The 14788-nt window shown below is 30.1% G+C and overlaps 1 protein-coding gene across 2 annotated transcripts in view; it reads left to right on the plus strand.

Annotated features, from left to right (window-relative positions):
- LOC123016300 (potassium voltage-gated channel protein Shaw-like) overlaps window positions 1-14788 on the plus strand; it is a 32370-nt gene that overhangs the window by 15807 nt on the left and 1775 nt on the right. Inside the window, exons 2-9 of one of the 2 annotated variants that reach the window (XM_044416610.1) lie at window positions 941-1176; window positions 1227-1359; window positions 4657-4866; window positions 8648-8854; window positions 12817-13113; window positions 13159-13368; window positions 13569-13722; window positions 13773-13871. In XM_044416610.1, the coding sequence (XP_044272545.1) occupies window positions 983-1176; window positions 1227-1359; window positions 4657-4866; window positions 8648-8854; window positions 12817-13113; window positions 13159-13368; window positions 13569-13722; window positions 13773-13871 (1504 nt within the window). In that variant the 5' untranslated portion in view covers window positions 941-982. The remainder of the gene's footprint in view (window positions 1-940; window positions 1177-1226; window positions 1360-4656; window positions 4867-8647; window positions 8855-12816; window positions 13114-13158; window positions 13369-13568; window positions 13723-13772; window positions 13872-14788) is intronic. The other variant, XM_044416611.1, reaches the window with a different exon arrangement.

Raw genomic sequence — 14788 nt, forward strand, 5'->3', positions numbered from 1 at the left:
TTGTTTTCAACTTTTTTTACAATTTCGCATGTTAAATTTAAAAAATTATTCAAAACAATTAAAAAAAAACTTTTTAAAATTTTTGAAAATTTGTAAAAAAATCGAGAAACAATCCTGACTAATTTTTGAGATCATTCAGCTTTTGCATAACCTAATTTTGCTCATCTCAAATTAATTGCATTAATTAAAAGTTGATACCCTCAAGCTGTTTTTAGCCCTCAATTTACGAACATTCATGCAAATTTGAAGAAAAGTTTTTTTTTTTAATTATTCTCGAAATTTTTTTCGATTTTATTTTTTATTTTTTACATACATTAACCACTTTTGTATTTTTACATCTTTTTTATTATTTTTTTCTTTTGTACTATACAAAAAATTATATTGTTTTTGAATGTTCTAAATATTAAATACTTAAATCAGAAAAAAATAGAGGAGAAACTTTATATGTCATTTGTGTTCTTTAAAGACTATTAATTTATCAAGTTTTTGAATTTGTACCCATTGAAAGTATGAAAAGTCGGCCCCATGCATCCTAGAGCATTTTACATCAAGAATTTGCAATTTGCAAAATTGAAAAATGTATTAATGTTTCTTGAAAACTATAAGTCCCACAATAATAAAACAGTAATTTTAAATTTATTTCTCGCTTGATTTATGAAAGAACTGGATTAACATCTGTACCGACTTAATTCCCGCCACACGTCCCTTATCATCCATCTCTGTCGTCTTTTTAATGAAACCTCGACTTTATATGGTGCGGAATTAATCAATGCTTTGAAGTTTATATCGTGGAAACGTGTCTATCCCCAACTTCTAATTTTGTAATGGCTTTAAAGAAGTTTCAAACGAGAATAAATCTCCCTTGGGTGAAATCCCGCTTAATTCAAAATCCACCAATCACGACACAGACTCCGCCCCTAACCGGTTGCCTATATTCCAGGCGTATGAATTGACTCTCTCATTTTTTCCACCACAAAATGTTATGGATGGAGAAAATCGCATCATCCTCAACGTCGGCGGCATTCGCTACGAGACGTACAAAGCGACCTTGAAAAAAATCCCGGCGACTAGATTATCCCGGCTGACCGAAGCCTTGGCCAACTACGATCCCATCCTCAATGAGTATTTCTTCGACCGACATCCGGGCGTTTTTGCACAAATACTCAACTATTACAGGTTTGAGTTTTATTTGAGTCATAAATCACTCGTTTAATAAATATTTGCAGAACCGGCAAGCTGCATTACCCCACCAACGTGTGCGGCCCTTTGTTCGAGGAGGAGTTGGAGTTTTGGGGGTTGGACTCGAACCAAGTCGAGCCCTGCTGTTGGAGCACGTACAGTGTCCACAGGGACACCCAGGTGAGGGCTGAAGCCGGCTCTGTACTCGCAAATCGAACAAATTTCATTATCTCGCGTAATTATATTTGTATCGTGTGTTTCGGGCCGGAGACTTGTCTAATATGCAGTGTTGCCAGGTCTGGTGATTTTAACACTGGTTTAGTGATTTGGTGAAATCTTTTGAAAAAATTCTCATTTCTGATGATTTTTTAGAAACGTGACTGTAGCTCTAGCAGAAAATTAATGTATTTTAAATTAATTTTTTAAATCGAGTATTTTGCCAAATCTTAGTAAAATTAACTTTTTTAATTATTGATATAGTGAATTCAGTCAAAAATTATGAAACTATTTTTTTGTATTCTTTTAAGCATTTTGCACGTTTTTTTAGCCATGCTAAATTTTCTCAAACACACGTTGAAATATCGAAAGTTAGTTTTGTTTTTCTAAATCATATTTTATTAAACAAGATAAAAATTTGCTAAAGTGGGTCAAAAAGTCATTATTTTGTTCGTTTATAAGCGTTTTAGTATGTTTTTAACCAGAAACTAAACTATTTTGCAAAATTGCGTTAAAAACAAACCGAAAATTTATTGACTTAAGCCTAGTTGTTATTTTTGCATTTTTAAAGTGTTTGAGCATACATTCAATTTTTTGCTAAAACTGACTAAAAAATTACCAAATTAGAATCATTTTAGCGCGTTTCGCTCGAATTAGTTAATTTTTGAACCAAAGACTCATTTATTTTGCAGGATATTGTCAAAACTTGCTTAAACACAACAAAAATAAATCTAAATTGATGTTATTTCGTTTGTTTCATTTGATGTAGCTCTTTTTGAGTAAAATTTTGTCAAAAAAATAGGACGAAAAATACAAAACATAGTCGAAAATGGTGTTAGTTGTAAGGTTTTGCAAAAAAAAAACAGTAAATTCAGTCAATAATGATGACACTGTTTTTTTGATTTTTTTGAGCATTTTGCACGTTTTTGAGCCATGCTGAAACTGAAATGCAAAATTTTCTAAAAAACAAGTTGAAAAATCGAGAAATWGTTTTGTTTTTCTAAATGATATTTTAATCAACAAGGTAAAAATTTGCTAAAATGAGTAAAAAAATACATTATTTTGTCCATTTCTGAGCGTTTTAGTATGTTTTTAGCCCGAAGTATTTTGCAAAATTTATTGAAAAACAATCCAAAAATTTATTAAATTTATTATTTATTATTAAATATAAATTATTTTATTACAAAATAGAATAAATAATTAACTTAAGCCAAAACTAGTGTTATTTTTGCATTTTTAGAGTATTTCAGCACATTATTATAATGCATTCAATTTTTTTTTTAAACTAACTGAAAAACTACCAAATTAGATTGAAATTGAAATCATTTTAGCGTGTTTCGCTCGAATTAGTTCATTTTTGAACCAAAGACTCATTTATTTTGCAGGATATTGTCAAATCTTGCTTAAACACAACAAAAATAAATCTAAACTGATGTTATTTCGTTTGTTTCATTTGATGTAGCTCTTTTTGAGTAAAATTTTGTCAAAAAAATAGGACGAAAAATACAAAACATAGTCGAAAATCGTGTTAGTTGCAAGATTTTGCAAAAACAAACCAAAAAAAAAACAGTAAATTCAGTCAATGATGATGACACCGTTTTTTCTGTTTTTTTTTTGAGCATTTTGCACGTTTTTGAGCCATGCAGAAACTGAAATGCGAAATTTTCTCAAAAACAAGTTGATAAATCGAGAAATATTTTTGTTTTTCTAAATGATATTTTACTCAACAAGGTAAAAAATTTTCTAAAATGGGCCAAAAAATACATTATTTTGTCTATTTCTGAGCGTTTTAGTATGTTTTTAGCCAAAACTATTTTGCAAAATTTCGTAAAAAACAAACCGAAAATTTATTAAATTAAGCCAAAACTAGTGTTATTTTTGCAGTTTTAGAGTATTTCAGCACATTATTATAAGACACTCAAATTTTTGCTAAAAGTGATTGAAAAATTACTAAATTAGATTGAAATTGATATTATTTTAAATCGTTTTTGAACCAGAGACTCATTTATTTTGCAGGATATTGTCAAATCATGCTTAAAGCTTAAACACAACAAAAATAAATCCAAATTCGTGTTATTTCGTTTGTTTCATTCGATTTTGCTCTTTTTGGGTAAAATTTTGTCAAAAAAATAGGACGAAAAAACAAAATATGGTCGAAAATGGTGTTAGTTGCAAGATTTTGCTAAATCAAATCAAAAAAACATCAAATCAAGTTATTATTTTTGTCTTTATCAAGTGTTTTAGTACGTTTTTTAAGTAAAAACGTAAAGATCGAGTGACTGTAAATGATTGTTATTTTTTATCTCAAGTTTGTATCAAATTTAAAATTTTAGTTTGGTAACCTTTACTTTCACATTCAAACGTCAAACTTTTATATACAGACTGTGTCAGAACTCGCGTCCCAGAGAAAAATTTTAAGTAAGATAGTATCGAAAAATGTCTAAAAAATTCTACCTGTTAAAAACTTTTGACATTTGACATTTTTTTATGTATTTATTTAATCATACTGATGATCATTTGTTTTTGATAATTATTTAGGGAGATTTAAACTCTCATAACTTCGAAATTTTTATAGATAGCATTTTTTAAACATTTTTTCCATGTCCCTGTATTTTACCTGTTTTTTTTACCATTTTTCTCTGCGGCGCGAGTTCTGGCGCACCCTGTATAATGAATTTATAAGGATTACGAATAATTCAGTGTTGTGAATTGATTTTTTTGTCACAAACATTAATAGGTATTTTCCAAAATTAAATTAAAAACTGTCCATATAAGTACCTATAGAATTAGACTAAATAAAGTAGCATTACTAATTTTTGCATTTTACGAGCATTTAAGTACGTTTTTGAGCAGATCTACGAAATTTATGTAAAAAAATGGTGAATCTTTGATGGTATTAAAAAAATTAAAATTTTGTAATCTGGTAAAAATAAGTGTAAATCTGGTAACTTTTTTGCTCAGATCTTGTAAATTTAATAGTTTTGAGCTGGCAACACTGCTAATATGATTACCTGCGAGATTATAATAGCGAGCACACGAGAGACCTTTCAATTTTAATGGCACGAAAAATGATAGCAAGTTGCGAGCTCGAATTTCTCGCATAATTATCTCCCACTCAATGCATTTTATTTTCTATTACAAATTAAAATAAGTTTCAAGTGAAATGTTGGACGTTTCTACATTCCTGCTTTCATAAACAAGTCTCTTTCAGAAAAAGCAATTTAAAAGTCCATTGAAAACGCGCTTTTTTCATTGTTTCAGGCGACTCTCGCCATTTTGGATAAACTCGACATTGATACAGAAAGACCGAGTGATGAAGAGGTCGCCCGAATGTTTGGCTACGAGGAAGCTTATTTCAATGGGACTTTGACCACTTGGCAAAAATTCAAACCGAAAATTTGGGCGCTTTTCGACGAACCGTATTCCTCGTCCGCGGCTAAGGTACCGCCGATCAACGTCCAACATCGAAATGTGATTGTCGTTTTTATTAACATTACTACTTTTCATGCCTGAAAGCACTAATTTTGCCTGCTTTTGCACCTTTTGTAGCTTTGTAGCGAAGCTTTTTGTCATTTTTTCAGGGCTTTATAACCTTGGAACTGTTAATTTGTCGCAGCTTTTAGTTTTGCCACCGTTAAAAAGCTGTATTTTTTTCTATTTTGCAAGTTTTATTTTCTACTGAGCTTAATTGACGGGTAAATTACGAATGCTGGCAAATGTAGAGTTGTCTAAATTCGTCAAAAACTTGTAAACTACACAGATTTGTGCGGTTTTGTCGACATCGTTGATTCCGGGAATATTTCTTAAATAAAACAAGACATAGTTTTCGGAAGCCTGTTGTCACGAGTTTGAACTGATTTTTCTCAATAAATGGAACTTTCAAAACAAATTGCGAAACACTTTAGAATGATTTTCTAACTAAAAGCGAAAACCGGAAATTGAGTGAAGTTACAGAGTAGCGTTTAAAAATTTTCTATTTTTAATAAATTAATTTAATTAAAAAAGTGTCTATTATTCGAAAACTGTCACTTCCAGATTTGGATTTAGATTTCTTAAACAATTTTACGTTGAAAAAATCTGTTTCTAAGTTTTCTGGGTCTCTGAATTAGCAAAAAATGGTCTTAAATTCAATCCCCGGATTTTTGTTCGGAATGGGCCGACAAAAAATCGGTCGATTATTTGAAAACTATTTATCATAATGTATCTTAATTTGGAAAATTGTAATTTTCATAAAATTATACATCTAGAAAAACCAATTTGGAGAGCTTTCAGGTTTTTTTCCGATTTTTTTAAAATTTACGTTTGATGACAGTGACAATGTATTTTCGCCGATAACTCTACATCGTTGGAAAGTTTTATTTATCTTCTCTTTAAAAACAGAAAATTTTCTGTTTTGTAACGCTCAATCACCGAGTTATTTGCTAAAATAGACGTTTTTTAGGACCTAGAAACTCATCAACTCATCATATTTAGGTTTTTTTTTTGTTACATACTGCATACATTTTAATTAATTAACTTAATTTAATAAATCGATTATTCAAAAACTCTCAGTTCAAGATTGTAATTCGGATTTTTTCGACAATTTTGCGTTGGAAAATGTGGTTTTTGAGTATTCGGGGTATCTGAATTAGTGAAAAACAGTCTTAATTTAGATTCTGATTTCTTAAGACAATTTTACATCAAAAAATGCTGTTTCTGAGCTCTCTGATGGATACCTAGATTAAAGTATTTTAGTTTATCAAATCGTAAGTTTCATGTAATTTTACGTCTGGATATATCAATTTGAGGAGTTTTTTGCTTTTTATTTTTCCGATTTTTTTAAATTTTTATTTTGACGACATTCACAATGGATTTCCGCCGATAACTTCGGAACTATTAACCATTGCTAATTAAGTTTTACATCGCTGGAAAGCTCTATTTATTTTTTCACTAATAACAAAAAGAAATTTGTTTTGCGACGCTTAATTACCAAGTTAATAACCAAAAAGGTGCTTTTTTTAAAACAAAAAACTCATTTTTTTGTTACTTATTATAATGTATAATTAAACAATTATGTAATTTTTAATAAGTCAATTATTCAAAAGCTATCACTTCGAGATTCGGATTAGGATTTCTTAGACAATTTTACGTTGAAAAATGAGATTTGTGAGTCTTCTGGGTATATGAATTAGCGAAAAACAATCTTAAATTCATCCCCCGGATTTTTGCTCGTAGTAAGCTGACAAAAAATTGGTCGATAATTTGAAAACTAATTATTATGAAGTATTTGTATTTACAAAATCCTAATTTTCATAGAATTTTACATCTAGAAAAAACAATTTAAAGAGATTTTAGATTTTTTTCCGATTTATATGAAATTTTCGTTTGATTATGGTTTACACCACTGAATAGCTCTGTTTATTTTCGCTCTAAAAACAGAAAATTTTCGAGTTATTATTTGCCAAAATAGACGCTTTTTGGACTAAAAACTCATCTTTAGTTTTTTTGATTCTAACTCGTATTTCATACATTAATTAATTAATTTACTAAGTCAATTATTCAAAAACTATTACTTCAAGATTTGGATTCGGATTTCTTAGCCAACTTTACAATAAAAAATATTGCTTCTGAGTCGTGGATTGGCCAAAAACAGTTTTAGATTTATTCTCCATGAAGTATTTTAATTTATAAAATTCTAATTTTCATGGAATTTTACGTCTAGAAACATCAATTTTTAGTATTCTATTTTTCCGATTTTTTAAAAATTCTCTTTTGTCGATATTCACAATGAATTTTCGCTGATAACTCCGGAACTATTAACCAAAGCTTATTAAAGTTTACATCGTTGGATAGCTCTATTTATTTTCTCTCAAATAACGAAAAAAAAAACTGTTTTGTGATTTTTAATCACCGAGTTAATTGCCAAAAAAGCGCTTTTTTGCTACTTATTTTAAACATTAATCAATTATGTAATTTTTAACAAGTAGATTATTCAAAAGCTATCACTTCGAGATTCGGATTCGGATTCGGATTTCTTAGACAATTTTATGTTGAAAAATAGGTACTGTTTTTGAGTCTTTTGGATACCTGGATTAGCGAAAATCGTCTTAAATTCATTCTTGGGATATTTGCACGGAATGTCGACGGAAAATTGGTTGATAACTTGAAAATTATTTATCATGAGATATTTTAATTTCAAAATTTTCAGTTTTTTATTTTTCCCATTTTTTTAAAATTTGTGTTTAGGTAACTGATAAGGATTTACACCGATCAAAAGCTCTCTTTATTTTCTCTCTAGTAACAGAAAATTTTCTGTTTTGTGACGCTTAGTTACCGATAAATGTATGATTTTCTTACAATGTTAGACAAAAAAAATCATTATTTTTTTGCAAATATTTGAAAATTAAAACTCTTCAAATTCAAAAGCGTTTTTTTTTTTTTTTGAAAATTTAATTCACAACACTAAACTGATCCATTTAATATGAAATAGGAAGATTTTCTCAATTTTGAGTCCATTTTCGCTTAATCACCGAGTTAATTGCCAAAAAACGCTTTTTTTTTTTAAACAAGAAACTAATTTTTTTGGTTCTTATTTTATACATTAATCAATTATGTAATTTTTAATAAGTCGATTATTCAGAAGCTATCACTTCGAGATTCGGATTCGGATTTCTTAGAGAATTTTATGTTGAAAAATAGGTACTGTTTTTGAGTCTTCTTGGATTAGCGAAAATTGTCTTAAATTCATCCTTGGGATATTTGCATGGAATGTCGACGATAAATTGGTTAATAACTTGAAAATTATATATTTTATATAAAAATTTGAAAATTAAAACTCTTAAAATCCAAAAGCGTTTTTCTTTGAAAATTTAATTCACAACACAAAACTGATCAATTTTCTATGAAACAGGAAGATTTTCTCAATTTTGAGTCCATTTTTTTCGGTTATTCGGTAAAACTGGGCCCGGAATGCTTTTCTTCGCCAATTTTCCAAAGCCAAGGATGAATTTTTAAAATTTCGTCCAATTTTCAGCCGCTCCCTCTCTGTAATTCCATTGTTGTATATTTAATTCAGAGGCCTCGGGGCAGCCAACAAGTGCAAAGCACAAGACATAAACTCCGTTATGGTCGCATCAAAGCGTCACACTCAATTTGCTTTCGTTTCTCCCACTATATCACGTCCCTCGTTAGCCGTTTTAATTAGAAATCTAACGCAATTCCGCATGCATTGCGACTTTTCAGCTCGTTTTTCCCCAAACCCGGACTTTTTCAGATCGTCGCCGGAGCCTCAATTTTCTTCATTTGCGCTTCAGTGTTGTGCTTTTGTCTGAAAACCCACCACGGATTCCGCGTCGACTGCGACCAAATCCGGAAAAACATCACCGAAGACGTCAATTGCACCGATCCTCACCCGAATTTTCTCACCGTTGAACATATCTGCAACGCCTGGTTCACATTCGAGTTCGTCGTCAGACTCATCGTGAGTAAATTTCCAAAAAACACAAGAGACGAATTTAGGGAGAGATAACCGTAATAAAGTTTCGGGACGCTCCGATTATGTTATTACTCCCTTACATATTAGATTACAGGAAAACACGGCCTGTGGGAACGCACTTGAATCAATAAAATGACTGAAATTCTATCACGGAGATTGGATGAAATTGACGACGAAACGCAAACTGACATCACAAATAACGTGAAAGTAAAACGATTTTTCGACTTTTCAGCCATTAAAAATTAGTAATTTTGTGACTTTGATTGGCAACACTGGAACTTAAACTGCCATTAGCACAACTCCTTTCAAACTGCAACAATGACTTGTGCAAGACAAGTTTCTCAAACAGCCACTTTACGACGCATACAAATCGCAGTTGGCTATTCAAAACACGTTTCATTGTGTCAACGATCGATAAATACCACAAACTCAAAATGGGAAAAAAGCAATTTTTTAGGTAGAAAGTTTTATTAAGAATTTCAAAATTTTACTTTTTACAAAATTACAAATAATTTTACAGCTGACAATTTTTAATCCTCTCGACGTACCAGATGAAATCTATTTATTTGTCTACTAATAAAAAATGAGAAAAAAGAATTTTATTTTTTCTATTAAATTTTGATATTTTATGACAGTTTTTTTAAACTACAAAATTAATAAATTGCAAATTACATTTCAGTTGAATATCTTTAATCCTGATTAACTTACCAAGAGAAATTACATTTTTTCTACTAAAAACAGAAAATTTTCTGTTTTGTGACGGTTAATCACCGAGTTATTTGCTAAAATAGGCATTTTTTAAAAACCAGAAACTCATCAACTCATCATATTTAGTTTTTTTTTGTTACATACTGCATTACTATAATTAATTAACTTAATTTAATAAATCGATTATTTCAATTTCAATTCAGTTCAAAACTAGGATTTGGATTTTTTCGACAATTTTGCGTTGAAAAATGAGGTTTTTGAGTTTTCTGAGTAGCTCTGTTTATTTTCTCTCTAAAAACAAAAAAAATTTTGTTTTGTGACGATTAATTACCGAGTAATTATTTGCCAAAATTATGACAGTTTTTATTATTAAATTTTAATATTTTATGAGGGTTTTTTTAAAACTACAAAATTAATAAATTGCAAATGACATTTCAGCTGAAAATCTTTAATCCTTACCAGGAGAAATTACATTTTTTCTACTAAAAACAGAAAAATTTCTGTTTTGTGACGCTTAATCACGAGTTATTTGCTAAAATAGGCATTTTTTAGAAACTAGAAACTCATCATATTTAGTTTTTTCTGTTACATATGCATTATTATAATTATTTAACTTAATTTAATAAATCGATTATTTCAATTTCAATTTCAATTCAGTTCAAAACTAGGATTTTGATTTTTTCGACAATTTTGCGTTGATAAATGAGGGTTTTGAGTCTTGAGTTATTATTTGTCAAAATTATGACATTTTTTATTATCAAATTTTAATTTTTTATGAAGGTTTTTTTTAAACTACAAAATTAATAAATTGCAAATGACATTTCAGCTGAAAATCTTTAATCTTAATAAATCGATTATTCAAAAATCAGTTCAAAATTTGTAATTCGGAGACAATTTTACGCTGAAAAATGAAGGTTTTGAGTTTTCTGAGTAGCTCTGTTTATTTTCTCTCTAAAAACAGAAAATTTTCTATTTTGTGATGATTAATTACCGAGTTATTATTTGCCAAATTTTTAATTAAATTTTGATATTTTATGACAGTTTGTAGTTAAAAAAAAAACTACAAAATTAATAAATTGCAAATGACATCAAATCCTGATTGACTTACCAGCAGAAAATACATTTTTTCTTCTTACTTTAATAAAAAATGAGAAACGTTTTATAAAAAAGGATTAAAAAAATGTTTTATTAAAAAAGGATAATTTTTAGAGAATTACTCGTAATTTAATCTAAAATAATTCTTTTTTAAACTAAAATAAAAAAATGTTTTTTCTTACTACGCTTGATAGCATTGTAACAATTTTTATTATAAAAAAAATTGCAATTTTTAAGTTGGGAGTACTGCGACAATGAGATTTTATTTTTATTTCTTTAAATTAAAAAACGGTTTTCTCCATTTTTGCGTTTCTTACTTTATTTGATTATTTTTTTAAAATAAGAAATCTAATTTGGCAAAAGAAGATAATAATAATAACGCTGGAAATAACTCCCCGATTCCTCCGGGATTTCTGGTTGTGATGTAAAATTCATCCTTATTTGCTTTGTAAATATTTATGAAATTATTTCCATAATGGATAATGCAAAAAATGTTGGAACAAAATTTTTTTTGTTTACTTTGCCTTAAAGGAGATTTGTAGGTAAAATGTTGAAAATTTGTGTAGTACATTTTGAATAGACAATAAACAAAAATTCAAAATACTGATACCTAAAGATACCTAAGTACGTAAATGGTGGATGCACCGGGATTTTTATTTGATTAAATTTGAAACAATATAAAAACACAGTTACTTAATAACTAAAATATTTATAAATTATTTAACAAAATAAAGATTAATAATTAGAAATAAAACTAGAAACGGTGGTCAATTTGAATTTGTTTTGTGGTAATTGTAGGGGGCTCGCGGCTTTGCCGCTCGTTTTCATGTAGATTCCACGCTATCAAATTCCCAAATTTTTTTTTTGGTATTATTTTTGAAACTTAACATCCGATATAATTTAGTAAAAATACCTCGAGCTACCCTTCTGGGATTTATAGATTTAAAAGTTTTACTATTTTGTTATGTAAGTAAAAATAAATTCTTTGTTTAAATGTTTTGGTAAATTATTGATCTGTGGTGCGAGTTCTGTATAAAAAATGTCTTTCAAAATAATATCGTATCACAATAGTTTTATTTTTTTGAAATGTGGTAATCATAATATTAATAATAAATCTTGTTGTTTCACAAAGGCTGTCGGGGCTGTTATCCTTGTGATTTAGTTTCTCCTCGACCAATCGTCACATAAATCACTCGTAATTTAATTAAACACCTGTGCAAAGCCTGCTTTGATCGTGCAAAATTCTCGTTTTCTTATCTAAAATTGACGCAATTTTCCCGTTTCAACGTTATCTGCATTTGACAAACGTTCGCGTCACGTCGGTCGACCTTCAACTTTGATTAATTAACGAGCAAAATTTAAATTAATTAACATAGTTGTTAGCCTTTGGTTATACACGAGATATTATGATGAATACAAACAATTTAGATTAAATTCGGCTTTTGGCTGGATAAGAGAAAGAAGAAGCCAAAAGAGAGAGAAAGACACAATGGGGTTTGTCGAGTGCTTGCCTAAATAAATAATTAATCGACGGATGGGTGAGTAAATAAAGACGGGAATTGAGTGTTATTTTTACATTTGTTTGACTGGGGGAAAAACTCCAATTACAGTTATGAAAGAAAAGTTGTTCGAAAACTAACGCATTTTTGCACGAATTCATTTTTAATATCAAAGCTTTTGCACTCAAACATCATTAAATAAAAAAAAAAAGATGATAAAAACTTAGACCGGCGCATCCACCATTTTTATTATTTTCTGCTTTGTCCAAAAACCCTTTAGTATCTGTTTGGAATTGCACTGAATTGTCAAGTTGGCACGGAAAAAAACACTATGTTTAATTGCCTAGCAACGAATTTATTTGTATAAGCAGCAATGACTCTCTTTGCTGTTGCCTAGTAACTACTATCGAAGGATTATTCAATTCACAGCAATTGGAAACGCATTTTACGTAAAATTAAAATATTTTTTTAAAGCAGAGTTGCTTTTGTTGTTGTCATTAGTATTAATTAAAAAAAACACTTTTTTTAGTTTTTTGAGGTAGAATGGGATTAATTTCACCCGGCGCATCCACCATTTTTGCACTTTTAATTGCATAACGCAATTTCAGTTGAAAACTGGTGCATTTGGCCCAAACCCCGTTTCAGGTGGCCCCCAACGTGATCGAATTCGTGAAATCTCCCGTCAACATCATCGACTTCTCCGCCACTTTGAGTTTCTACGTCGACATGATCCTCATCTTTGAGAAAAAGTCGCAAATATTGGACTTTTTCAGCATCATCCGAATTTTCCGACTTTTCAAACTCACACGTCACTATCCAGGCCTGAAAATCCTCATCCATACGTTCAAAGCGTCGGCTAAAGAGTTGGGATTATTGGTGTTTTTCCTCGTTTTGGGGATTGTCGTTTTTGCCAGTCTGATTTTCTACGCTGAAAAACTGGAGGTGAGGGATTTGGAGCTTGATGTTGTGAGTCATTCCCGGTTTTAGGAGAATCCCAAAAACAATTTCAAAAGCATCCCGGAGGGGCTATGGTGGGCTATTGTTACCATGACTACAGTGGGGTACGGGGATATGGTCCCCAAAACCTACGCTGGGATGTTCGTGGGGGCCCTCTGTGCCCTCGCCGGAGTCTTGACCATTGCACTTCCGGTTCCGGTCATCGTTTCCAACTTTTCCATGTTCTACTCACACACACAGGTAAGGGGGCCAAAAAAATAATTAAATTTTGATCTGTGTTATTTGAGTCGAAACGATTCAATTCCAGCTCGGGATTACTACGAATTTAAAACAATCAATAAAGCTTTACATTAAAAAAAAAATACACCTGTGCCAGGCTTAACAACAAAGATAACTCGCATTTTTAAATCTCAAAACACATTTTTTCCTAATCCTTTTAGGCTCGTTCCAAACTCCCGAAAAAACGCAGAAGAGTCCTTCCCGTCGAACAACCTCGACGAAAAAAAGTCGAAACAGCAACAAATCGACGAATGAACGCAATCAAACATCATCATCCGGCCGTATTCAAAGATGCTTTCGGTGGCGCCAAATTAGGTAAAATTGCCGACCTCTAGTGGCATTTTCTGCAAACTAAACTCTTGCAGGAAACGTAAACGGAGTCAATGTCATCAGTTTGGCTCTTCAAGGCCCTTCGGTCCCTAGCATAGCAGTCTTGCATCACAATGGACCCTACAACTTTCAAGGTATACGATTTTACAGGTTCCTGTAACGCAATTAACCAAATCGATTGGTTTTTGTTTCACGTCGTTACGATCTATAAAACAAGTTTGAAATATGTTGGATCAATAAACACTAAACAGTTTCCTGTAATTGTAACTAAGTAATTTTAACAAAAGATGAATGATTCTGGAAGGGAAATTGCAACTGAAGTGACTGGTCTTTGTTTCATGTTTCTAGAATCAATAATAACGTCACAAATCAAATCTGAATCTCTTTTAGAAAAGTTTAAATTTTTCAAGTTTTGACTTATTTTTGCAACTAAGTTAATGGGGCAATAAGCAAACTGGTAACTGACTTTGACGCAAAATTTACCGCCGAATTGACTAGTTTTTGTTTCAAGTCTCTACGACCAAAACTAACGCTAAAAATCTCGTTTAAACATTTTCGAATCAATCATATTTAAGTTATAATATTTTACAATTTTCTGTAGTTGTTTCAAAGTAACTGGTTAAGAAATTAGTTGATATTGGAACAAAATTTGATGTCAAATCGTCTACTGTTTGATTTACTTTTCTACGATCATCAATACTTTAATAAAAATGAGAAAAAAAATTAGGATTATTTTTAGAGAATTAATTTAATCTAAAATAATTTTCCCTTTTTTAATACAAAAACAAAAAATAGTTTTTCTTACTACGCTTAATAACATTGAAGGATCAACTATTTTTCCTACAATCAGAATTGTTTTTGAATATTTTTTTCAACAAATTTTATCATAAAAAAATTGCAATTTTTTAAGTTGGGAGTACTGCGATAGTGAGATTTTATTTTTGTTTTTTAAATTAAAAAACAGTTTTCTCCATTTTTGCGTTTCTTTCTTAGTTTGATTATTTTTTTAAAATGCGAAATTTAATTTGGCAAAAGATGATAATAATAATAA

The sequence above is a fragment of the Tribolium madens genome, unplaced genomic scaffold, assembly GCF_015345945.1.
Source record: "Tribolium madens isolate multiple individuals breed KSU strain unplaced genomic scaffold, Tmad_KSU_1.1 Scaffold_1;HRSCAF=32;Tcas5.2_LG8, whole genome shotgun sequence".
NCBI lineage: Eukaryota > Metazoa > Arthropoda > Insecta > Coleoptera > Tenebrionidae > Tribolium > Tribolium madens.